At 33.5% G+C, this 27,989-nt stretch overlaps 1 protein-coding gene across 1 annotated transcript in view; it reads right to left on the minus strand.

The window, feature by feature from the left end:
- The window catches only part of MNAT1 (MNAT1 component of CDK activating kinase), a 203,670-nt gene that overhangs the window by 153,977 nt on the left and 21,704 nt on the right, over positions 1-27,989 (minus strand). The window contains exons 2-3 of the mRNA XM_012777644.3: positions 5,147-5,299; positions 3,669-3,742 (exon numbers count right to left, since the gene is read on the minus strand). Of these exons, the coding sequence (XP_012633098.1) occupies positions 3,669-3,742; positions 5,147-5,299 (227 nt within the window). The remainder of the gene's footprint in view (positions 1-3,668; positions 3,743-5,146; positions 5,300-27,989) is intronic.

Consider the following 27,989-nt stretch of genomic DNA (forward strand, 5'->3'; position numbering starts at 1 on the left):
CTCAGCATCTCTAATCATCAGGGAAATGCAAATCAAAACCACAATGAGATATCACTTAACTCCAGTGAGAATGGCCTTTATCAAAAAGTCTCCAAATAACAAATGCTGGCGTGGATGCGGAGAGAGAGGAACACTCCTACACTGCTGGTGGGACTACAAACTAGTTCAACCTCTGTGGAAAGCAATATGGAGATACCTTAAAGCAATACAAGTGAATCTACCATTTGATCCAGCAATCCCATTGCTGGGTATCTACCCAAAAGATCCAATGACACTCTACAAAAAAGACACCTGCACTCAAATGTTTATAGCAGCACAATTCCAAGAATGGATTAATAAAATGTGGTATATGTATACCATGGAGTACTATTCAGCTCTAAGAAACAACGATGATATAGCACATCTTATATTTTCCTGGTTAGAGCTAGAACCCATACTACTAAGTGAAGTATCCCAAGAATGGAAAAACAAGCACCACATATACTCACCAGCAAACTGTTATTAACTGAGCAGCACCTAAGTGGGCACATAGGTACTACAGTAATAGGGTAATGGGCAGGGGGGAGGGGGGTAGGGGGCGGGTATATACATACATAATGAGTGAGATGTGCACCATCTGGGGGATGGTCATGCTGGAAACTCAGACTTGTGGGGGGAGGGGGGAAAGGGCATTTATTGAAACCTTAAAATCTATACCGCCATAATATGCCAAAATAAATACATAAATAAAAAGAAGATAGACTGATGGCCAATAAACATATGAAAAAAGTGCTCAACCTCACTAATCATCAGAGAAATGCAAATCAAAACCACAATGAGAGATCACTTAATCCCCATGAGAATGGCTTTTATCAAAAAGTCCCAAAACAAAAGATGCTGGCATGGATGTGGAGAGATAGGAACACTATATCCTTACCAATACTTGTTGTCTTTTGTCATTTTTATAATGGCCATTCTAACAGGTATGAGGCAATATATCATTGTGATTTTAATATGCATTTCCCTGATGATTAGCAATGTTGAACATTTTTTCATATATCTCTTGACCTTTCATACATCTTCTTTTGAGAAATGTCTATTCAGGTCCTTTGCCTATTTTTTAATCAGATTTTTTTTATTGGTATTGAACTGAGCTCCTTATATAATTTATAGATTAACTCCTTATCAGATGTATAGTTTGCAAATATTTTCTCCCACTCTGTGGGTTGTCTCTTTACTGTGTTGTTTCCTTTGCTGTACATCAACTTTTTAGTTTCATACAATCCCATTTGTCTATTTTTGCTGTTGTTACCTGTGGTACTAAGCCCTTCCTAAGCCAGGTCCAGCTTGTTTTTCAAGCCTCCCTATTTTCAAGTCATTCCCCATGTTTTATCTACCTATGACAGACTACTTGCTCATTCTCCAACATTCTCAACATCTTTGCACCTCTGTGCCTTTTTCTTTTGCTATAAATGTTCTTTCATCCCCTTTCTATCTGCTAAACTCCTATTCATCTTTTAAGATCAAATTTATGTCATCTCTTGTCTGAACTTCACCAAACTTTACCTCCATTCCCCAATGCTGAATTAACTGCTCTCTTATCGAAATTCCCAGAGCATTTTATAAATGCCTATAAGACTTACTACATTAAATTATGGATATTAGGTGACATAATTATCTCCCCCTTTATAGTCCAAGCTTATTGAGAGCAAATATCATATACCCCAGCAGTAAAGCAGTTCACATACAACAATTAATAAATATTTGCAGAATTGAACTTAAGTTCAAAAAATAAAGTATAAAATCAATGAGGCTAGTTCTCAAAAATCATCAATATCTTCAAATATAGTAAAACAACTCTTTAATCAACATGATCAGGATTTGTAGTTGATTACTAAGAAAAGTCTGTTAAAGGAAGGAATCAATCTCTCTCTCCTTAAATACTTTAACATAAAACATATATAATAAGTATACATTCTCTATCTTAATGATATACTGCCAAATTCTAGTCTTTAATTGGAGTTCTGCTTCTAGCTCAATTAGAACCTTTTTCCAAAATCAAGATTCCCTTGTAGGTCATCCCTTAAACCTGTTCCCCTCCTTCTTTGTCCATCAGTTTCTTTTGGTTACCCTGACTGACTACTTGGAATTGTGACCAAGTATTCAAGTTGTTCTGCAACATCTATCAACTCCTTTCCATTGATTGACTGATCAGACTTTTGACTAATCACATTGCCTTTAGAATATACATAAGCTGGTTTTCTTCCTGATTGCTATCCAACTGTATCTATGTATAGCCAGATTTCAACATACTTGCATATTTGCCCAGTTCTTGCAGAGTTCTTTCTGGTTTATCTTCTCAGTCTATATTCTAACTTTTCCACTTTGCTTTGGCACTCCCAATTCTACCATCTTTTCAACTAAAATCCATAGCTACTCATGGTTACTAAGATTACATACAAAGTGCAATAAGTACAATTAGAATGAAAAAGCAGTGACTCTAAGGCACTAAAGGATCCCAGAAAAGCCCTACAATATGTTCTATATATACTTTTGCTATGGCATAACAAATGAACTTAGACATTTTAGAAAAATTTCGATAACAGTTGAAACAAAGATTTTCTGGATTTTCTCATTAAAGAAATTTTTTAAATTAAAATATTCATTCTTCAGGGATTTGAATTTTCTAAAAATTTATATATAAACCTTCTAAAGAATAATTTTTAATAATATTGAGTATAGTTGGCTATCAAGTTTGAGAGAAGAATAAAAAAGATAACTCATTGTCTCATTCTAATTTCACAGCCTATGACCTTTGTGTCAATTTCCAAATCTGCACTTAGTAATAATTAAGGCAACTTTAAAAAAACAGCATCAATAACAACTTCCAGACTTTTTTCCTTTTTTTATTTTAATTGATTTATAATTGTTTAAAATTATTATGGGTATATAATAGATGTATATCTTTATAGGGTACATGTGATGTTTTGATACAGGCATACAATGTGAATTAATCAAATCACAGTAATTGGAATATCTGTCACCTTAGGCATTCATCATTTCTTTGCATTAGGAACATTGCAATTCCACTCTTTTAGTTATAGACTTTTTAACATCTCTGAAATTTTATTTAAGAAAACAGAAATAATACTTTTATTTTGACAAAAGCATCCTTTTGACTAATCACATCAGAAGGAAAAGGCAATAAGATTACTCTAACTACCTTTTGTAGATTAACACTGAACAATAGAATGCTACTTCAACATTCAACTGCTTCAAAATATTTTCAAAGTGCTGTATCCACAGAAGCATAAATGATGATAAACATATGGCTTTAGTTACCATGAATAAAGTTAACAAAAATCGTATCTTTAAAAAATCAAGATATACTTTCTTTTAGTTTAAACTACCTTAACACATTACCAACATAGATCTTCCTTCCCAGCTATAAAGTGTTATTACCTCCATTAATCACATTTTTCCTAAGATAAAATATCATTAAGTATGTCCTTTGCTTAAGTATGTCTTTAATTTGACAAATATGATCCATGTGCAAAAGAAATAGTTTAGGTAAACATCAGCTATCACAACAAAACCTGTTAAAGATTTTTATGTGAGATGTTCTCCTAGGCATCTAAAAGATAAAAGCATAAATTCTTATAGGCTAGCACATCAAATTAAAAACATACCAATTTCTTCCACTTCTTCCAGGAAATCATTATATTCCCTTAGACTAGGAAAGTCTTCTTCCCTTTTATTATATCTTTAGGAGAAGAAAAAAATCAACATATTACTTATCATTCCTTTCAATATTATCTAACTGGTTTGTTTGTTCTTACCTAATTTATACATGATACACAGAAAGGATTTGCTTACTGTGTAAAACACTGTTTTCTTGACATCAGGTTTGTAATTAGACCAAAAATGCTATTCTTAAATTCTGACAACTACAGAGAGGGAGTAGAATCAGGAGAGAATGATATAATATGCAAAATCTGTGTAAGACTGAAGGGAAAGAAAGGGAAATGAGCTTAAACAAGGTATATCATTGGAAATTATGATATCGTTGACTTCTAATAAATATACTCATTAATTTCCAGAAAAAAATTAATTAAAAGAGACTCCTCCATTTTTCATGACAGTTATAGTCTAAAGAATGTTAGATCAGGAAAATTGGTAAATATTATTATGTACCTGCGAAGAATTGGAAAACTGTAAGGAATTAACAATAAAAGATAAGGATCTAAGAGACTATCTCCCAGAAGTAATCCAAATACTAAAAGAGCAGCTAGGAGCATTGATAAAGTATCATTGGTTAGGTGCCTAGAAAGATACTGCTAAAACATTGGCGACCTGGGTTGAAATGTATACCACCAAAAATAAGAAGAAATTAAATATATTATTTTAATTTCAAAAGCAACAGTATGCCTTAAAAAAAAAACAACAGATAAAATGAAACAGAAAACCACTAACAAAGAATAAAAAGTAAAACCTAAATTATAAATGAAAAAAAGATTAAAACATATTTATACATCTATATACATAAAACTACACACACACCTCCATATATGTATGAGTATATACGTACACATATATATGGATACCAAAATAAATTATAGATAACACATGATTTTCTCTAAACGGCCTTCAATCCTCAACTTAATATTACCTCCTTAGCACTTACCTGACATCAATGACCTGCCAACACTCAGCCACTAACTTCATAACACTTTCCTCAATTCATAAAAACATATTTATTTTGTTTGCCTGTTTTGTTGTCTATCTTTTTGTTATCCTATGCTACAATACTGTAAGTCTCATGAGGACAGGGTTCATAGCTGTTTTACTCATCATTTCATACCTACCGCTTAACACATATAACACAGTGTTTACACACAGTAGGTACTCAATTCATGTTTATGAAATAAATTAAAGAATAGGAAATGCATAAATTGTAAAGCTATCAATTAGGAGACTCCTCTATAGCAAAGGTCAGATTAATATTACTCGGTTATCTAAGAACTTAAATTTTTGTTAAACAAATACATAGACGAATTAAACTTATTTACTTGCCACTCTATCCATATTTGTATCAGAAAATGATATCAATTATTGAAATAATTGCTAAAGTACTCTTTGTTGACTGAATCATTCAAGCAATACTTACATCTTTAGTACTTTTTTCCGAATTTCAACCTCTTTGTCAACAGTGGGATCTTCAAAGAGTTGTACCCTGAAGTTGCTCTTTCTAAGTGGAGTGCCACACTCAGGACAGTTTCCAGCTCCTCTCACAAACAGTAAATCCACACAACTTTCACACCTGTAAGGAGAGAAATAAAACATAACATTTAAGCTAGTGTTCAAATCTGCAACAAGTCTGAATGGTTTGCCCCTTTGGGGGAGGGGGAATGAAACATGAAAACTGGTCATTGCTACTTAAAATTTTATCAAAAACTCTTTTGGAAAATGTTCATTTTCATTTGAGCTTACTTTTCAGACATGGATATCCTAAGGGATACCAGTTTAGTTTTACAAATTTATAAATTAAAAATAAATTGAGTAGGAGACTAGGAAGATTCAGAATAGCAGGATAGGGAGAAATCAAATAGCATGTAAAAGACTATGGTTACCTCCATCTCTAGTCCAGTATCATCCTTAGAACTAGGCAAGAGAAGCTTTTACCAAGGGCCTGTACTTTAGAGACCCCTGCACCCCAAGCAATAAAACAGACTCTTTTTGTTCCTTACAGCCTTGTTAGGAAGGTTTTTGGAGGTTCATTAACCAAGTGAGCAAATAAGAATTACAAGAGAGAGGTACTAGCTAAACAAGGCCCCATAGGCCACAGGATAAAGAACTGAAGAGTATCCAGTATGTGTAGAGAAGGAAAAATCAACACAGCTTCTACCATGAGAAATCTTAGAAAGAAATCTTAGAAATAAGGCAGCTTATAAAAGCCTTATTCAGTTAAAATTGGCTACCACAAATCAACCAAAGTGACTGCCCAGGCAAGCCAAGTTTCCCAGACACCTAACATCCCCTTCTCCTCTCTTCTAGGTAGTACAAGTTTGAGATGAGCATAGAACTTCTTAAAAGTCTTGAGTTGAAAAGACAAGGAACTGGAGAGGTGGACCTCCCTGTAACCAGATTTCTGGGGATTTGGCAGGATCAGGTGTATATTGTTTTAGATGGAACCAGGTACCACCCATCATCCCTGCCCTGCCCCAACTCAGACTGTTAGGTAAAAAGGCTGGACAGGATAAGAGAGTAGTTCCTTTATCCTCTGGGTCTTAAGAGTGTAGGCTGCTGGGAGCTCAAGATGCAGCATGGGAACTCAGGCTGGGCCTAGGATGTAGCTTGATTTATAACTTTTAAATATTCAAATATTCTGATAAATATTCAAACATTGTAGTCCTCCAGTTGTAATTTTGTCCAACTCCATATGTATCAGCAACACACAGTCCTTGTCACTTGTTTTTTTAGTAATATCTGAACTTACTTATTCTTTGTATTGAGTTTCTGTCTTCTCCCTTACTAGGATGTACAATATATTTCTGGAGGACAAAATTTGATCTATCTTGTTCTCTATCCCTAGTGCCTGACAGTAAGCACTTAATAAATAAATCTTACAGAATTAAAAAAATAATAATATAAGACAAAGGGAAAAAGAAATTCTAATGAATAGGGAAAAGTTGATTTCTTCCAAGTATGTATTTGACTTCTGAAATAGGCTAAATGAAAAGAGTGATAAAGGGAAATAAGAATTTTTTGGGTTGCTAATAAAATATTAATATTGGCCTTTGCATATTTCTATCTTAATAGTCTTTTTAAAATAGTAGAGAAAAAATCCTAAAAATCACAGTGTTATTACCAAGATCATCAAAACCCCAGAAAAACCACTTTGGGTTTAAGAAGTTTAGAAGTAGTACATTCCCACTATTTTTTGTGGTTTAGAGAAAATTAAATCCAACTACAGAAATTGAAACAGACACACTTTATAATCATATTGACTAAAGATATTGATAAGCAAGAAGGTATCCAAAATATTCAAAATTAGAGAGCCACACATAATATTCTATATCTCAAGGTCTTGGATACTAGACTCTGTCAATAATTCAGTTAGAAAGGTAATTAAGAACACTAAGGTTTCTAAACGTCATATTGTATATTTGACATATTATTTTGTTTCCAAAATCAATTGAATGTCTCCACTTCTTTAAAATCTGCCTTAAATCATAAGAATTTAAACAGTATTAAAGAATTTTTACAGTAGTTTATTTTCCTATATAACATTTTCCTTTTCTGATTTCAACTGCTAAAAGGATACTTTTTTTAAAAAGCTCAAACAACATAGAATTATATAGAGAAAAAACTAAAAGTTTTACTTCATTTTGTTCTATATCTTGCTTCCCACAGGTAACACACTACTGTTGAGTCTAGTGCTTATGTGGCCACATCTTTTTCTACATATTTATAAAATATATACATGCAAACTAGTCATGTAAAAAAAGAACAGAACAAGTTGATAATTACTAGTTCATTTTATGTGGCAACAGAGCAACCAAAACAGCAGTATGTGGGCAATCTTTTGCCTTCAAGAGTGCTTTTTTCAAACAAAATCTTATATTCTACAGAACACAAAAAAAATTTGCTGAAAAAGCTCAAATCTTCAGTCATTACCCATTCTCCAAAACATTTTTATGGTTTTTCTTTTGTTTTTAAAAACCAGAATGGTATCCTCATTCTCTTTTCTCTCTGAATTACTTTTTTTAGCAGATTTTTTCTTTTGTCAAGAATGTTTAGCTATTTAAATTCCCTTGTCAAGATTTGTAATTGACTTGTTTGCTTTACTTTTTAAAGAGAAACTATATTTCCATGTAGAATTTCAACTATTATTAAAATATACTGACTTAGAAAAAGATAAATAATTCATCACAAACTCTATATTTAAGACTTTCTGTGAAGTAAACTAGTTTTATCATTACTTTCCATTCTTCTTGAACTCCTTGGCTTCTAGAAACAATTCAAAACAGAAGCCTGTGGTCTTGAAAAAAAAAGAAAATGAAACAATGGTAATGTTACTGAGCTACTGAGACCAGCCTTTACTTGAAGATCACCCTATCTATGGCTGTACTTCCCAGTCAATAATTTCTCTAAGATAGATTGCTCCACCCTGGGTGGCAGAGTAAGACCTCACCAAAAAAAAAAGGGGGGAGGGCATAAAAAGATAGTTTGAGTTTCCTATTACTTGTAAACAAAAGCACCCAAAAAGTATTTACCTATATGACCTTTAGAAAACAACTACCTCTCTATTTTCAATTGTCTTACCCACATAAGCAATTCTAATCTATGCACGCTCTCTTCCAAAAATGTTATTCAAATGAGAAGCATGTGAAAGCACTGTGAAAAACTACCTACATGTCCTAAAATCATGCCATGAACATTTTTTAATCTGGAATGCATTTCTTTAAATGCTAAATCCAGCATTTACCACACAAAAGTTAGTCTATTTACTAAAGGTGATTATTTTTTGCTCTAGAATAAATTTCTTTAAAAAGATAACTCTATCACTGACCACATAAAAATTAATTTTCTAAGATGTGATTATATATTAATAATTAGACTCTACTTGTGTAATGAGAAGATCTAGGTTTCCAATCCTAGTTCCATACCTTCATATGGGGTACTTTGAGGAAGTCATTCTCATTTATAAAATATCTAAGGTTTTTTCCAAGTTTGATAATTCTAGATAATTCAATTATCTAGAATACTTTATATATGTCTTACCTGCAATGTGTTACCACTGTTTAATACTATATATTAATAATAATCTATAGTTGCCTTGATTTTATTTAAAATATGCAAAATAATCCTCCCCCTCCCACAAAAAAGCTGAATTTACCATTGGATATTTAAAACAGATGCTAAACCAGGCACAGTGGTGTGTGCCTATAGTCCCAGCTACTCAGAAAGCTGAGATGAGAGGATCACTTGAGCCTAGGAGTTCAAGTTCAGCCTGGGCAACCTAGCAAAACCTCACCTAAAAAATAAACAGGTTCTACTTATACACAATGATTTTGTTATTCTATCATTGTTTAGTAGCTAAATGAAAAAAATGAAAGAAATAACCCTGCTCTTATCTAGAGTCAATCTCTCCCTTCCACTTGCGTTCTGTTTCTCATTCCCTAATCCCTACTCTAGTACTGTAGTTCTACGATTATCCCCTCTTTCTCTCACACTGTGAATTTCCTCGTCTCCTGCATCATTCTAATTGACATACAAACATGTGTTAATATCAACCACCATCATTTAAAAAAAAAAGCAAAACTTGACTCTACATTCCTTTCCTGCTACCATCCAATTTCTCTGCTCACATTCACAGGCAAAATTCCTGAAGCAATACTGTTGTCTTCACTGCCTTAAACTAATTCTGATTAATCTTTTATTCCTGACTTTCCAATGAAACAATTCTTAAGAATTTTACCAATGTCCTCAATCTTGCCAAAGCCCGTAGTTAGTTAATTAATTGAGAAGAATTCTCTGTCCTCATCCTACACTATCTCTTACCAGCATTAACTGCCCACTGCTTCCATCTGGGAACACGTTATTCTCTAGACTTATGTGATCTCACATTTATCTGGTTTTCCTTTTACCTGTCTGCTCTTTTATCTTTTTTCCTTTTTTTTTTTTTTTTAAAGAAACATCTCTTATTCTGGGCTGCTTTTTTTCCATTTGTTTTGCTGGCACTTTCTCCTCTGTGAAACATCTAAAAGTTGAAGTGTTCCATAGTTATTTCCTGGGCACTCATCTCCCTTTAGAAATGATATCTAATCTATATGGCTTTAAATATGACTCTCAAAACTAGATTACAGCCCTGATCTCATCCCTGAACTCCAGAATTCAACTCAACTACCTAATCAATAACTCCAGACACATCTAAAGTCATTTCAAACATAACATATCCAAAACAGAATTCTAGATTCTTTCATCCTGCTCTAATTGGCAGGCATTCCTACTTCACTAAATATCATACCATCTGCCTAGACACTCAGGACAAGCACCTAGGAGACTTTGCTAATTTCTTTCTTCCTAAACCCCCATATCTAATATGTATCAAAACTGATTGACTCTACTTCTAAAACACATGCTAAAATGAAATCCATTTTTTTGCCATCTCCACTGGTATAGGCCACTGTCACTCATTATTTAAAGTACTGCCAAAGCCTCCCAACTGTTCTCCTTGATTCCACTATTGACCCTCAACCCTCACCCACCTTCTTCCCCCAAATTTATGCTCTATGGCAGGCATCCTCAAACTACAGCCCACGGGCCACATGCAGGTGTTTTTGCCCATTTGTTTTTTTACTTCAAAATAAGATATGTGCAATGCGCATAGGAATTTGTTCATAGTTTTTTTTAAACTATAGTCCGCCCTCCAACAGTCTGAGGGACAGTAACTGGCCTCCTGTTTAAAAAGTTTGAGGACCCCTGCTCTATGGTATAGCCAGAATAATCTCTTTAAAAGGGAAACTAGCTCATTTCACACCCTGTTCATGACCTAACGGTGTCTCATGTTAGATAGCATAAAATACAAATACCTTACCATAGCCATAAAGATCCTACATGACCTGACCCCTACCTAACTCCCCAGCTTCATCTCCTATCAATCTACCTCTCTCTATTTTCTTTCCTTCCAACATGCCAAGGTCATTCAAGTCTCAGGGCAACTGCACTTCCTTCTTCTGCCAGAAACTCTGTTCTCCCCAATTTTCCTATGGCTGCCTTCTCTCATCATTCAAGTATCAAACCAAATGTCACCTCCTCAGAAAGACTCTTGCTGGAAGAACTATCGTTAGTCCTATCTAAGACCAAGTTCTCTACTTGTACCACAAAACAGCTAAAATCTTGTTAGAAATTGATCTCTCCATCTTTTAAAAGATCTTATCGATCAGATAATATCTTCTCTTTAAAGAGGCCTTTTTTACCGCCCAATCTAAAATTAGTGACCCTGATATTCTCTCTCATAGTTAACTATGCTGGATTGTCTCTTGGCAACTCAACACCATTTTCATGATTCTATGCTCTCCCCCCAGATTAGAAATCTGAGAACTACATTTTCCAAAATCCCTCCAGCAAGGCTCCAATTTTGTTTCTACCTCTTGAAGAATATCTCCAAAAGCTTTGGAAGGTAAAAGGACAACAGAAGCATTACTGCTACTTCAGCAGCAATAGACAACATATGATTGCAGATGACATAAGAAGTTTCACTCACAGCTTTCAGGCATTCTTCTGTGTATCACCTACTTTAACGATTAGACCACTGGAATCAGCAACAGCAGTTTTTCTACAATTCCTGCTCTTCCTGACTTCCTGAATGTGGCAGTTTCCCTTCTCTTACTGCTCCAGCCCTTCTAACAGGTTTGTAAGCCCATAATTACCTGTATTAAATTCCTAATGGCTTGAAATAGTGTGGTTTTTTTGTTTTCCTGACTAAACCTCAATTGATATATATCCTGTTCTTTATAGTTCATTTATCAAAATCAATAATCTAATATTTGTTAATTTTTATGTTTAATATCTGTCTCCCCTAATAGATTATTCTACTAGCTCAGGGATTACATTCATTATGCTCATTATTATATTCCAAGCCCTGTGTTTCAGAGCAAATACTGGTTGAATAAATGTAGCATCTTGAAAAAATATATTTCTATTCACTACATCAAACATAATAGCACTAATTCTCGAAGTTTCTCTATAGTCTACCACAATTTCAACTCATTAAAATAAAAAACAACAGCTCTTGGACTTGCCTTCCTTAGTACCTATGCTTATTCACACATCTCAGAGCCTTGGAATTACTCTTCATTTCTACCTGGCACCCTAGAATTCTACTAAAATTACACAACCAAGAACTTTCAAACTGACTTTTCACTTTTAGACCCATAAGAATGTCTGCATTGTGATTAACATGAAATGAGGCTATCCCTGTGATAAAATCAATAATGCAGTCTGAGTTTCTGATCAAAATATTTTAGTGATCAAAACTTTCTTAGTGATTATTCTGTCATAAAACTCATATAATCAAAAGTAATTTTAGATCCCTTAAAAATGTGTTCGTCAATTCACTTAAACAAGTCTTCAACAAGGGAACATGAAACTTTTCAACATAAGTGAAAACAAGTATAAAATTATTCTCCATTATTGTTTAGTTTTACAGAAAATTCCTATTTATTCAGAGAACTAAAATACTTTCAAAGAAAATTTACACACCATTTAAAATGGGCATTTATTTATTCACCAAATTCAAAGGCATTTAATAAATATTCATTAGGTTCCTACTATGTGACAGGCACTGTCTGAGGCACTAGGCATACTTTAGTCAGAAAAACAATAATCTCTGCCCTAATGAAGCCTATATCCTAACATGGACAGTTTTGGCTTGTGATTATCTTTCCAAGTTTTATAGAGCAATTTTTGTGAAACCATGGATAAGTCAAAAGATCATGTTATTTTCGAATATGAGTTCCCCTCATGGAAACAATGCGGCTGAGACAGCTTGAAATATCAAACAAGTGGTTGGGAAGGATGTGGCTAATGAACGCACAGGTTGATAGTTTGAGAAGTTCCATTCTGGTGATTTTAATCTTGAAAATGAGCCAAATGGGTGATCTGAGACCCAGGTGGATATAATGATGAGCTGAAAGCTGTAGTGGAGGCAAATCTATCTCAACCTATGTCTGATTTAGCAGCATGGTTTGATGTTACTATTCCAACAACAGTGGACAATTTGAAACACATCAGCAAGGTAAAAGAAGCCAGATAAATGGGTTCCATCGGCATTAAATGAGTGTCAGAAGAGAAATAATCTCGAAGTTTGCCTTTCTTTGCTGTAACAACATAGGCAAACCATTTCTACATTGTACTGTTACATATGATGAAAAATGGATTCTTTTTGACAATCACAAGCATTTGGCACAATGGTTGGATAACAATGAAGTGCCGAAACACAGTCCAAAACTGAATACTCACCAAAAAATGCTAAAGTTCAGCGCTGGTATTATCCACTACAGCTTCATGAAACCTGGTCAATTGATTACAGCAGATGTCTACTGCAACCAATTGGACAATATGATGAGGATGCTTGTGATGAGACTGGTCAATAGAGACAGTCGAATCTCTTGCAAGACAATGATCGACCACAGGTCACACAAACAACACTGCTCAAACTACAGCAGCTGGACTTGGAAACTCCCTGTCATCTACTGTATTCACCAAACCATGCACCAACTAACTACCACTTCTTTCAGGCTTTGGACCACTTCTTGCAAAGAAGAATATTCAATTCTCAACAAGCTGTGGAAAACGCCTTTCAAGATTTCATTGCCACTTGCTCTTCAGGCTTCTTTGCTGCTGGCATAAACAAGCTATCATTAAGATAGCAAAACTGTGGATAGTTTACTTTGATAACTGTATTGCTTCTTGCTTGAGGTATAACAAACTACATTTTTTATTCAAAATCAGACATTTCATATTTAACAACCTAATACATAGTGTTAGAAGATGGTAAGAGATGAAAAAAACAAAATATAGAGCAGGGTATAAAAATGCTGGTGGTAGAAGAGGGAGTAAGGTGAGCAAGGGGATCAAAGGGGATTGAGAGATATGTAAGACAGAAAAAACACTGTAAGGACTTTGGTTTTTACTCTGCATGAAATGAGAAGACACTGCACAGAGTAAAGAAGTGACATGACATAAATTACTTATTTTAAGGATCACTCTGGCTGTTGTGTGAACACAGGGACAAAGGCAAAAGCAGGTAAACTAATTTATGAGCTGCTACCATAATCCACAAAAGAGAAGAAAGTGATGGCAGTAAATGTGGAGTAAAAAGTAGACAAATTATTTCTTTATACAGGCATTAATAGAAGAAACGGAAACTACCAAGCAGCACAAAACAGTGAACAATCAGGAAAATGCATTTTAAACCACTATAAAATGCCATTTTACATCTGAAATTTTTTTTTAATTTTAAAGTCTGACAATACCAAATGTTGGCAAAGATGTAGAATAACTAGATTTTCATACTGCTGATAGGAGTGTAAACTGCACAACCTCTTTGAAGAACAATTTGGCATTTCCTAGTAAAGTTAAACATATTATACATGCCTTATGATCTAACAATTCTATTCTAGTCACACATCCTAGAGAAATCCTAACTTAGGGGTACCAGGAGACATGTACAAGAATATTATGGCACCATAATTTCCCATAGCAAAAAAAAAAAATTATAAACAACACGTATGTCCATTAACAGTAAAATGAATAAATAAAATGCGGTACAGTCATGCAATGGAATACTACACAACCACAGAAATTAACAAATTACAACTATGTAATTTGGATGAATATCAAAACTATAACTGAAAAACATAATGTTAAATGAACAAAATTAGTTGAAAACAAATATATAAATTAGAACCCTTGTGCACTTTTGTTCAGCATATATATGGTACAACCATTACTGAAAATAGCAGGAAGTTTCCTCAAAAAATTAAAAATAGAACCATCATAGAAATACTCACTTCTGGGTAAATATTCAAAAGAATTCAAAGCAGGATATCCAAGAGATATTTGCATACCCATGTTCACTGTAGCATTAACATAAGAGCCAAGAGGTAGAAGCAACCCAATTATCCACTGATGGATGAATGGATAAAGTATGGTATATACATACAATGACATATCATGCAGCCTTTAAAAGAGAGAAATCCTGTCACATGCTACAGTATGGATAAACCTCAAGAATAGTATGCAAAGTGACATAAGCCAATCACAAAAGGACAAATACTATGTAATTCCACTAACATAAAGAATCTAAAGCAGTCAAAAATCATAGAAAGTTTAAAAGTGGTTGTCAAAGGCACTAGGGGAGGGGGAAGAGAGAGTTAGGATTTAACAGGTATAGAGTTTCAGTTTTGCAAAATGAAAAAGTTCTAAAGAACTATTGCACAACAATGTGAATATACTTACTACTGAACTGTATAGTTCATAGTGAGACCCCCTTCTCTACAAAAAATAGAAAAATTAGCTGACACCTGTAGTCCCAGCTACAGGGGAGGCTGAGGCAGGAAGATTGCTTGAGCCCAGAAGTTAAATGCTGTAGTGAGCTATGATTGCACCACTACACTCTAGCCTAGGCGAAAAAGGGAGACCTTGGCTCTAAAAAAAAAAAAGTTAAGATAGTGAATTTACTGTTACATGTATTTTGCCACAATAAAAAAAAATATTTTTATAAAACCACATATATATAATATTATATGAGATGTACTTATATAAAAATCAAAACTAAATAATATACTGCTTAGAGATCCAACAATATTTGGCAAATCTATAAAGAAAAAAAAGAATGACTAAGAAAATTCAGAGAGATAGTCATTTTTACAAGAGGAGGAGGAAAATGACAGAAAAAGGATAGAGGCTTCAAGATTATCAACAACACCCTATTTCTTAATGTAGGTGGTAGGTACACAGGTGTTTGATTTGTTATCATTCATTAACTATATATTATTCACATACTTTTTGTATGTAAAAAAAAAAAGAACTTAAAAATGTAAATTCAACATTATAACCATAACCATGAAAGCATTTTTGAAAATGCTCATGGCCTTGCCATTATCTACATTCTGATATAGAGGAAAAAGACAAAAAGAGTTTGTAGGAAGTGAATTTATTAAAGCACGGTGATTTAGAAGCAAAGGTTTGTCCTCAATTAGACCTAGTCAAAGCTAGGCCGAGTCATTTACTGGTTTTGTTTCCTTAGGCAAGTCACTTAAAGTCTCTAAGCCTCAATTCCCTCATCCATAAAAAGTAGATACTCATAGTACATACCAATTAGAATTATTATAAAGATTAAATGAGATAATGAATATAGAGCATTCAGTAATATGCCTAGCACACAGTAAACATTTCTGTAGGAGTAGCAGTAGTTTTTAAAACCTTCCTAAGGTTATTCTAATCCCCCTCTTGCCTACCTCTGTTTGGAAGATTTTGATATTACCTGAAAGAAAGGTTAGAAAAATCCTGTTCAGAGATGTTAGTCTAAAAAACCAAAAGAATTTTTCCTTTTGTTTCGGTAGAATATATTATTTACAAAGATCAAAACAAAATTTTAAAAGGTAAACCAAAACTTTTAAAAGTCAACCAAGGATAAAGTTATTAAACATGCAACTCCTCAAAACTACAAATATCATTAAAGATAACCACCCTATTTATGGGGAGATACATTCTGGAGCTTTTAATAAATGGGTAATACAATAATATTATACACTCAACCCCAAGCAGGAATGAAGTTAGCCAAAATTCAAAAACTAAACTATTTGTGCCTCCAAGACCATTAGAAAACCCAGAAGGGGATAACACATATAATTACCACTTGGATTCTCGTTACTTCCCCCAGTCATTGTCTTTGTTTTATGCATCTTCAGACCCTTAAAATAGGCTCCAAAACTGGCCTCAATTCTCCCCATAAGTGTAGGGTATCCAAGAAAGATCCCAGAGGGATGAACTGTAGTAAAAGGAAATACAGGGCCAGACTAAGGCTGTAAGCTGGCCAGACAGAGCAAGGTGTGTTAGACTCCAGGTTTGTGGGGGAGTAATTTGCATGTTCCAGAAACTCACAAAACCATAAGTCACAAAGCTACAAAGCACAAGGGTTTCTTGTACATTATTACCACAGAAATGCTCCTCCACTCACCTTCCAGAATGTATTTTAGATTTATATTGCATTTCCAATCCAAAAGTGCATTGTTAACACCTCAAAAAGCATATGGAAACCATTTCCCTGATCTGTTCCTATATTAAAAATGCTTACTATAAAAGAAACAGATCTCTGAATCCAAACCTTCACAATTTATTACAGCAGAACCTCCCCAACGTGATTTACTCACAAACATTAGTTTTTATTATTGAATTGTTTCCCCACATTTTCTCCATATTATCTGAGAACATTTGCTGTTTCTTAAAGAATATGCTCTCATTTTTATTATTTCAAACATTTAATTATAATAAAGTTATAATACTTATCCAATTCATTTTTTATAATAATTATTAAACTATATTAATAAACCTCCCAAAAATGAAATCTAAAGTCTTATGAATACTATTAACTATTATTAATTTATTGTTTGTCCTATATCTGAAAATTTCTCAAAAAGATTTTGACAAAAAGGATGAGTACCCAAAAAAAGAGGAATGGGAAGTAGTTTGCATTATTTAACAGATACAATCCTTTTATATTAACTGAATCATCTTCTTAGGACATCACCAAAAACAGAAATTGGTAAGTTAAGAAATTCATTTAGAATATTAATCATTTTACATTCTATTTTTACTTTTGTATATCAAGATATACAAAATATATTTCTAAGGCTAATTTAAGGTTTTAAATTTTTAGGTGCAGATTTGAAGGATTCTGTACATAATGAAGATTATATCCAACCTCTGCTAAAATCACAATCCTATTACAAATAAAAGTTCAAAATTTTAACACAACACAATACGTCTTAGATCAGCTAGAGGCATAAGATTTTTATACTCAGTCTAAACATAAATAGAAACCATCAGCAATAACCTACTCTGGTTACGCCTCTGTATTCCCATGATTAATTTTAAGAAAGCTCAATTTTTTAAAAAATCTTTTAAACATTTTTTGTCTCTTGTTTAGCTTTCTTGCCACTAGCTACTCCAGCACTGCACACAGCATCAGTCTGTTATATTCCAAACGCTGGCCACAACCTTCTGAACTACTAGCTCTCAATCCCTCATTACCTACACTGCCCCTTTGATCTCATCCTGATCTCCAATCCTTTATACTTCCTTTTTCTCCTAATTACAGCTTACTCCTTGTTATACTTCCTTTTAAAACCAGCCTAGACTCCAAAGACCCACCACTACAGCTATTACCACTTGCTAATTTATTTATTTGCCTATTTGTTTACTTATACACATTCCCTGCTTTGTTCTAGAAAGGATTTCACTCAATTTTCAAAATTCCATTCTTCACTTAATCATCACAATCCCAATTGTATTACCTTACACTACTTCTTACCCTCATAGCCACAGAATCACTAAATCCTCTCAATTTACCCCCTAAATCTGTCTCAAATCATCCCTACTTTCTTCAATTCAATTCTAGTACCTTAGTTCAATGTCCTCTTCACACTCACTAATTCAACATAAAATAAGTGGCCAAAAGAATTGGTTCCACAACCAAATAGCCCATTAATTTCTAACCATTTGTGGTAAACTTTATCTATTTATTAGACTATTTGACAGATAGCATGCAGTACAAAGTCAAAAGACAATTAGCTTCACTATCTCATAAGCAGACAAGAAAGGCTTCCTCAGCAATTAATCACTGCTATTGCAGACATAAATATAAAGTCATAAACAAAGAAAGAGCAAGAATGTACTGAAGACAATTAGATACTCCAGAAAAGAAGGCTACAACAGTACTGTTTTTAAGTGTGTAAATATATAACCCTGATATGTATTTTATTTTCGAACTTCAACATCATTACAGTAAATAACATTACACATAAACTTTTCATTTTACATATATACAGTAGTTTAACAGATACAGCATACCGCTAATAACTATTACATAATACTCTAAAGAGAGAATAAGTCAGCTTTAACTGCATTAAAAGATAGTATTGTGTATAACTTCGTAAAAAACTATTTTCCATGTTAGGCAGTGAGTCAAGAATCACAAACTGTCACCAGTACCTGCATCAAATGTGAACCTAGACAGTAAACAATTGTCTTTGAAAGATAAACCTATGTGACTATATCTGAAGCTTAAGCAAAAATAGTGTACATGAAGCAAAACAACTTATTAAATGACCATAGCTAAAGTAGTCCTTTGTTTTGATAATAATTTAATCATTTTTCCATCATTGTGAATCTAAACAGTATGTTAAAATGTTATATTCTGCCAAGTGGATTAATATGGATTTATTCAACTATGCTTATAGCAACATTGCTTCCTGGTCATTATAGTTCCAAATTACAGATAATGATAGGTTTGGAGAAATGATTCTGCTTAATTACTACTCACTATAAATTCTGAGTTTTCATTGCTTGATAACTTACACTAAGTAGGAAAGCAGATGATACAATACATTCATAAACTGGAATTTAACCAAGTAAAAGTTAAAGTCATACAGTGTTAAGATCTCTAACCTTATTAAATCACAGCGGAGCCCAGCATATAGAATGCTTTACAGTCATGGAAAATTAAACAAATCACTTAAATACTTTCTATCCTAGTTTATTCATCTACCAAATAAGAATACAGATTAGATGCTCTCTGAGATCTTTCAGCATAAAGAGCATGTAATTCTAAGAAATTAATATGCTAGAAAATAATAAGCCATTCCTCTTTAATTATTGATTTAAAAATGATATAGTTTGTATCTGCTGCATTTACTCAAAAGTAAAGTACTAACTAGCAATGCAGCAATGGTCATTTCATCCTCATAAATTAATTAAAGATCAATAATAAAGATAAGTGTCCCCACTTGAACCTCAGTAAGAAATTTCCATTCACACCAATGAGAACTGTGTAAACTCACTTCTCAGATGTGAATTTTTCAAAAACTTCACTAATTTAGTTTAACTGGGGAAGAGGGCAATCTGAATTTGCAAAGTTTCAATGCTGAAAAAGCTTTGAAATCTTAAAGCTGTTCTTAAAATCAAGAAACTGTACCAGATGATTTATAAGGTTCGTCTTGGCTTTAAAAAGTGTATACATGATAATAAGTTATGTCTATACAACTGATAAACTAAACTGCAAATTGGGTTAGAAGAAACATATTGAGATTTCTTATTTTTATTTTGCTTATATACAATTTAGTACAGCTCAGTAAAAATTTCTGGCCAACTGGTAGTTGCAATTTATTTTTTGGTTTAGCATGCATAAAAATCATAGAAAAACCACTGAAAGAACACCATAATGTAAGGGAAGGAAAAAAGAATACCATATTGTAGAACCATTTTTACACACTATGTCTTAAAATATCTCCCATCATTTACTCTCTTCTGATAATCTATCTGAAACTATCTACAATCCATGAGACATTGCAGTAAAGAATTCACTAAAAATATTTTCATAAAGATGAGACTTGCCCAGAAAATACAGTAATTACATCAAAAAGTCTATAGGGTTTTTTCTTCTGAGAATTAAGAATGAGAATTCTAAACAGAGAGAGATGATTATTGTCTCCCAAACTTCAAGTCACTGACTCAAATCAAAGTAGCAATTTGCTATGTGATAAGAGAGCAGATGATTGATATACTAGGAAAATCAGGAAAAAACTTGAAGGAAAATAGAATCAATAAAACATAGGAAAAAGAAAATACGCATATCTGATTTTAAAAAACAACAATAAAATGCTGTAACTTAGAAAGTAGCAGAATTAAGATTTATCAGTTCACAGATCTAGACAGTATGATCCCAGAATTAGCCAGGACATAAATTTATATATGCTAAAAATTGTCAAACCACACAAAAATAGGTTAAATAACACATCTAAATGAACCTATTATTTACAAAACAAGATGTAAGAAGGAAAAGTAGCCTATAACACCTTTAATCAGTGTTATATACAAATAAAAATAAATAAATAAATCTGATAACTAGGCAAAATATAAGATCATTCTGTAACTCTGAATATGTTTGGCACATAGTACTACTCGGTATTTGTTGAATAAAAGAAGTGGTGCAGACTATAAAAGGAAAATATTAATATAATCTTTTTTTTTGAGACAGAGTCTCACTCTGTTGCCTGGGCTAGAGTGTTGTGGCATCAGACTAGCTCACAGCAACCTCAAACTCCTGGGCTCAAGCAATCCTTCTGCCTCAGCCTCCCGGGTAGCTGGGGCTACAGGCATGCGCCACCATGCCCGGCTAAGTTTTTCTACATATTTTTAGTCGGCCAATTAGTTTTTTTCTATTTTTAGTAGAGACGGGATCTCCCTCTTGCTCAGGCTGGTTTCGAATTCCTGACCTTGAGCAATCTGCCCGCCTCAGCCTCCCAGAGTGCTAGGATCACAGGCATGAGCCACCGCGCCCAGCCCTATTAATAATAATCTTAAAAAGAAATGTACAGGAAAAGAAAATATAACCTAAAGAAACAGAGTTGCATTGCAACTGTTTGAAAATACCTAAATTTACTAAACATAAAACAAATTCTTTAGTGCTATAATAGTTTAAGCTCCTACCTCAGTGCTAACAGTTGAAAAATAAACAATTTGCAAACCTAAAAATTAGATACTCTCAAACTTTAAAGTAAAAGGTACTTTCTTTTCCTCAATTAGTAAGGGATCTTGGGTAAATTAAACTTTACACTCACAGAACCCTATTCAGACAGTTTAACATTACTCTGAAATGTTTGTCTTAATTAAAACTCAAATGTATTTTGGTATTGTGATTTAAGTGTCAATTGAATATCAAATGATTGGTGACCCCAGATGACCATGAACTTGACCATTCCTAGAATTTGGTATGTGGATAAACTTCCGTAATAGGGAATCTTTCCAACATTAACTTAACCCAGTTTATGGGGAAAAAAAAAAAACTATTAAGCCAATATACTTTGCTTCATATCCTAAATTAAATAAATAAATCATTACATACAATCCATGGCCCCCAGAAAAAGAAGAAAAGAAACTACGCACATTACCTTTTTCAAAGGAATAGTAAATCATAAGTGTCTAGCAAGAAAAAAGTTTAAAAAAAAAGAAGGCCAAAAGAATTGAGAAAAATTCATTTTCTTGTACCCAAAATGTGAAAATTTCTAGTTATTTTCTTTGCGCTATTTTGGAGATTTTGCTAAAGAAGCTGCTGTTGAATGAGAACACCTAGACTGCCATCACCAAAATCAATAATGCACCTGGTAACAGCACAAAAGACTGACTCACCTGTGTGGAATCCATTATCCTTTGAAAAAAGCCCAAGTCTGGTACTAGAGGGCACAATGTACTTTCTATTGGACAAGAGGAGAATGATTTTTCTTTGTCCTGCTTTCCAGCTGCCCAAAGAACAGATCTCATAGTAACTGTAATATGACCCTTTTACAGAAATAAGAGTTGGATAAAGTGCTTACAAACAATTGCTGTTTCATACAATTGCATTTTTAAATGTTCTTTCAGACTTTTATTACTCAGAAAGTTAAATGATTATAAACTAAAACTTTAACCTGTGTGTTTGCTTAATGCACAAACATCAAGGGAAAAAAGTGCTTTATGTCTGAACTCTTACAATCATATTGGAGACCTGCTGCTAAATACAAATATGAAAGGCAATAAAGGTACAACTGTGATCCCAGTGAGTTAAAACTAAGACAGCCTTTATTAAATCCTGAGTGTTGACAAAGTCTATAGGGAAACAGGCACTTTTTTTTATACACTGTTGCAGGGAATTAACTACTGCAATTTTTTAAAAAACAATTTAGAAAGAGCTATCAAAATTTTATATTTCTAAATTGCCATCAATAGGAGAAACATCCATACAAAGAAATATTACCTGCTAAAAAGGAGGTAAAATGGTATATGCTGATAGTCAAGATCTACTACTAACAAAAAAAAACAAGGTAAAAGTGTACTATGATTCTATTTGCGCAAATTTCAAATTAATATGACTGTATCATTTCATTAATGCATAAATTTATATTATCCACTTGGAATACATATATTATTTAATTGCACAAAAACTATATGCAACTTTAATCTGTTACATTTCAGTTTCTCTCATTTTATCTTCTCCCTACCCAAACTCACTTCAATTTTCTATTATTTAAATAAAATCTAATTAGAATACATACTTCCTAGCATGTTCCTCTAGCAGAACAGAAAATCTAAATAAGTAGAAATTACTCTTACAAGTAATAAAAACATTTGTTTTTAAATCATAGGATGATTATAAATATTTGACCTAAAAATAGATCTGATTTTAACTAGTCATCTATTAGAGAAGTATTAAAGCTAAAGCAGTTTTACTTAAAATTTTAATTTCTTTAACGTGGGTCTAAGCGACTAACACATATAAAGATTAAGTATAATATATTTGCAATAAATAGTATGGCATGGTAGAAAATTTTTTTTTAAACAAGAGCAATAGGAAAAGTCTCCTTTTGAGAAGGTTACTGGTGTATTTTCTATTTGGGAAGTATCAAGACTTTCCAAGATTGATCAAGCTGACACCTGGAAAATGGATACCATGTTGGTGATAACTACTACTCAACTACATGTTGGTGAGAATGTGGACCCAATGTTGCCAGATCTAGCAGTTTTTCAAGAAAAACCAGAAATCCAAATTTTTACATGATGTATCCTGATTTTTACATGTTAGCAACTAGTTCGGTTTGTTTTAATTTAAATGCTATGCAAGCCAACACTCTAGGGCCAAACAAAACTAATTTCATTCTTAGGTGAAAATTCCAGTTTCAATCTCTAGAAAAGGTGCTAGGAGTTAAGGGGAGAAATAAGGAAAATAAGTAGCCAGAGGCCAAAGCAGGAAGATCTTTACATGATAAACTCAGGAATTTGAATTTTTATTGTACATTACCAGTAGTATTTTCGAATTTATTTTCCTTTAATAATAGAACTTCATATTACTATTCAATATTTCTTCATAGTAAATGTTACCCAGGCCGGGCATGGTGGCTCACGCCTGTAATCCTAGCACTCTGGGAGGCCGAGGCGGGCGGATTGCTCAAGGTCAGGAGTTCAAAACCAGCCTGAGCGAGACCCCATCTCTACCATAAAAATAGAAAGAAATTAATTGGCCAACTAATATATATAATATAAAAATCAGCCGGACATGGTGGCTCGTGCCTGTAGTCCCAGCTACTTGGGAGGCTAAGGCAGGAGGATCGCTTGAGCCCAGGAGTTTGAGGTTGCTGTGAGCTAGGCTGACACCACGGCACTCACTCTAGCCTGGGCAAGAAAGCGAGACTCTGTGTCAAAAAAAAAAAAAATGTTACCCAGAAACCTAATAGGTAAAACAGATAAATGGAGACTACCCTAGTTCAAGGGATGACAATGAGCACCTACCCTAAACAATCTCTCAGAAAATCTAAAGTTTCAGGCAACACAATTTGAAAATCACTAAATGCCTATGTCAAAGATTACATAAAGCCATAAGAAAACATGATGTGCCTTCCTAAAACATAAATTTTATGCAGAGGTTAGGGGTATGAGGTAGAGAATTAGGAAAGCATATTGTTTTTGTTTTAATACTAACAGAAAAGATTAAGAAATTCAAACTTTACCTACATTTTTAAGGTCAAAGCTTCAATGAGGGTTTCAAAGGGACACTTTTCGTTGTACCTCCAGACAAACTAGGGGTAAAAATTTGTTTTCCTCTACTACTAAGGTTACTTTTAAAAATCTGGGAAACACTGGTAGAAGACACAAGAAATCACTTAAGAAATTTAAACAGGAAGTATCATGGTTAAAAGGGGACACAATTTTTTGTTTTGTTTTTTGAATTTGGGTTTTTTTTAGGGTTGGAGGAGAAGGCATTAGAGAACAGTATCCCTGTTAAGAATGAAACAGCTGGGTACAGGGATTTGCGCCTGTAATCCCAGCCACTCACGATGCTGAGGTGGGAGGAAGGTTTGAGCCCAGGAGTCTGACCTGGGCGATACAGCAAGACTCCCAGTCTCAAAAAAGGAAAGAAGGGAAGAAAGGCAGGGGAGGGGAGGGGAGGGGAGGGGAGGGGAGGGGAGGGGAGGGGAGGGGAGGAGGGGAGGGGAGGGGGGGAGGGGAGGAGAGAGGAGAGGAGGGGAGGGGAGGAGAGAGGAGAGGAGGGGAGAGGAGAGGAGAGGAGGGGAGAGGAGAGGAGAGGAAAGAAAGAGTAGGGGGAGAGGAGGGGAGGGGAAGAAGGAAGATTAAAGCATAGAGTCCTCAGATAGGAGACAATTGAAATAGTCCAAGTAAAAATGAGGAGGACATAGACTGTGACCCAGGAGGAATAAGATGAAATTTTTGATTTGACAATTATTTAGGCAAGATGGGCAGGACTTGGTGCTTAGAAATAAACCAAGAACATATGGTATCACCCCCACATTTCTGACTTGGATGTCTGGTATATTTGTAGGTGCTCTCAGCCTCTACCATCTAAACTATCCTCCTCAGATGGCTTCAACAACACTAATCATAATAATGATTGTACTGTATTGTAACATTTTGTTTATTTGTCTATCTTCCATGCCTAACTATGGGCCTCAGGGCAAAGATTACTTCTTATTCAACTTTGTATCATCAACCCTTAGTACACAGGAAGTGCTAAAAGTATAATAAAATAAGTAAAACACCAGAATCAACACACTGCCGAGGGAAAAAATCTAAAAGCAAGGAAATACATGAATATGAACAGCTTCTGCTATTTCATACTCTCTGTTTCTATCTATTTTCTCTACATATTCTAAGATTGAGGGCAGAAAGAGAACTTCTATGACTCATCACCAGCATTTCTAAGATAGCTACCACAGGGATAAAAATTTGGAAAAGTATTAATTGAAACCAAATTATAGTTTGTCTCTGACATAATATATAATAGCAGCAATATAAGTGATAGTCTAAGAAATAAATCTTGCCCTAAAACCGCAAACTCATGGCTGCTATTTGGTTCAAATGCTTAGGAACATTCTATTAGAAATATTTTCAAAACAGAATGTAATGATGTAGTATAACTTTACCAGACAAGTCATTTCAATGTCATATCTTAATTGATGACCAGAAAATGTCCAACATTCTAGCCTGTGTATATAGACAATAAAGAAAAAATATAATTAAATATTATAAAATCTAGAATTTCATTTAGATAAAATTTTTATATTGGCTTGAGTACAATCTATAAATTGATATAACTTAAAATAATCACCCAAAAACTAAGAAAACAGCTAAATGAAGATAAAAGATTGACAGATCAATATATATTTCCATCTCTTAAACACCAATTGCTCCAGATATAATAAAAGAAACAATTTCCAATATCTGTTTCAAACAAGAAATTTTCATCTTCTTGGAAACTCTGTTATATGTGTGAACAATTTCAGCAATAGCAGAAAGTTCCATATGATTTCTTAAGACTGACAAGTCAAACAGCATGATCTCTCTCAGTGAAATGTAAGAGCTAGTCAGTTGGGAACTCACAGCTGATGACTTCTTAAAATCAAGTTCTAATTCAGGTCAAATAGTTATACTAATTCTTTAACCAAGCCAAAACTAAACTGAAGAGAGACTATAGGCTACTACTTAAATTGGAAGTGAATATCTTATTACCATTTATCTCCAAACAAAAAAGCACAAATGATTTTGTCTACAAATTTGCTAGGGCATTTACACATTTTAAAAGGAAACTATATGGTATCAAAATAGACATGGCTATATTTTGTAAAACACATTTCTATAATAATAATTAAACCCCCAAAAGATTACAGCCTTAGGCCACAGGTGTGTGACCAGAAAGAGTACATGAATGACATCTTTGTGAGTCAAATTTTATCTTCCCAATAACACTAAAACTTTATACTTGCTTTATTTTCATTTTAATTGATTTCCAGTTGGCAGAAATTTCTATCACAGACATCAAGATTTTTCCATTCTCTAGCTTAACTGTTAAATTGTGAGCAATCCATAAGATACTATGAAATATAACAATGTACTATTTAAAGAAATCCCTTGATGACCAGTTTTGAATATTCAGCCTCTTTACTAACGGGAAAAATCACTTCTTAATTCATATAGAATTTCATGTACAATAATGCATGTTCCAAGAGTAACATGACAGTAAGTTTTCCAGACAACTCCGAAATGTAGCATATTCCAAAATGCAGAATTTCTGTTTTAAACTTGTTTGATGTAACTCTTTCTACAATATATGTCTTCAAAAAATGCATATGGTGTTTCTGTGCTGGCTAAATATAACTGAAAATTTTCTTAATGATATAGATTCCTCTTTATGAACAGAAGTTCCCATATCATGCTACATGTAAGTCAACAAAACTCAACCTTCATGTCATAGTCCATTAAATAGTCTATCAAATAATCTAAGCATTATAATGAAAGAAATAAAAAGTCTACTTTTCCCAAAAAGACAAATGTAGGTTTCACAACTACTCTGTTATACAACAGCATCACATTATATACATATTTACTTACACAAATTCATTTATGTGTTCAGCAATAAGAAAGAGACAGAGAAACATTTTTAGAAAGCAGCCCCCATTTTACCAGACTCTCTTCTCAGTGACTATATATATGCCTTAGAGCGAGTGTAAAATAGGAGATGTCACTCTGCTATTCCCTCAGTTGCTATTCCCTCTGATACATAGTTCCAATGTCTCTCCTAGGATGAGCATCTTACTACTCTATCTATAACAGTGTTTAAAGATAAGTTTTTTCAATACAACTCCAAAACAAGTGCCAATTACTTCATCTGGTGTTCAGCTGAAGAAATAATGATTTGTTCCTATGCTGGAGGAAAACTGAATATGCTGGGTTTAGTGAAAAATCATTTGTCAATATTGACAGTTTTGGGTCTTATTAAAGGTAATATTTACTATGATTTCTGTCTTATACAACTTTAGAATATAAACCATACCAAAGATTCAGCTCCACTATATTTACCACTTATAGAAACAAATCTTTGAACAAAATAAAGTATTTTTATAAAGAATTAGCTCCTCAAATTGCTATTTCATGCATTATCATAAAACGTAATCCAGATCTTAGACAATGACAGAAAACTTACAAGGCTCTCACCAAAAACATTAAATTATTATCATATCTTACATGATACAAAATGTTTATCTTTACAATCTGCTGTTACAACAAACAATATTACTGGATTCCCCCTAGATTATTTTACTTCTGAATAAAAGTAGTTTATATGCCCCTGGAAAAAACCACTTCTCTTTATAATGACAAACACTTATTTGAGATGG

The sequence above is a fragment of the Microcebus murinus genome, chromosome 6, assembly GCF_040939455.1.
Source record: "Microcebus murinus isolate Inina chromosome 6, M.murinus_Inina_mat1.0, whole genome shotgun sequence".
NCBI classification, from domain to species: Eukaryota; Metazoa; Chordata; class Mammalia; order Primates; family Cheirogaleidae; genus Microcebus; species Microcebus murinus.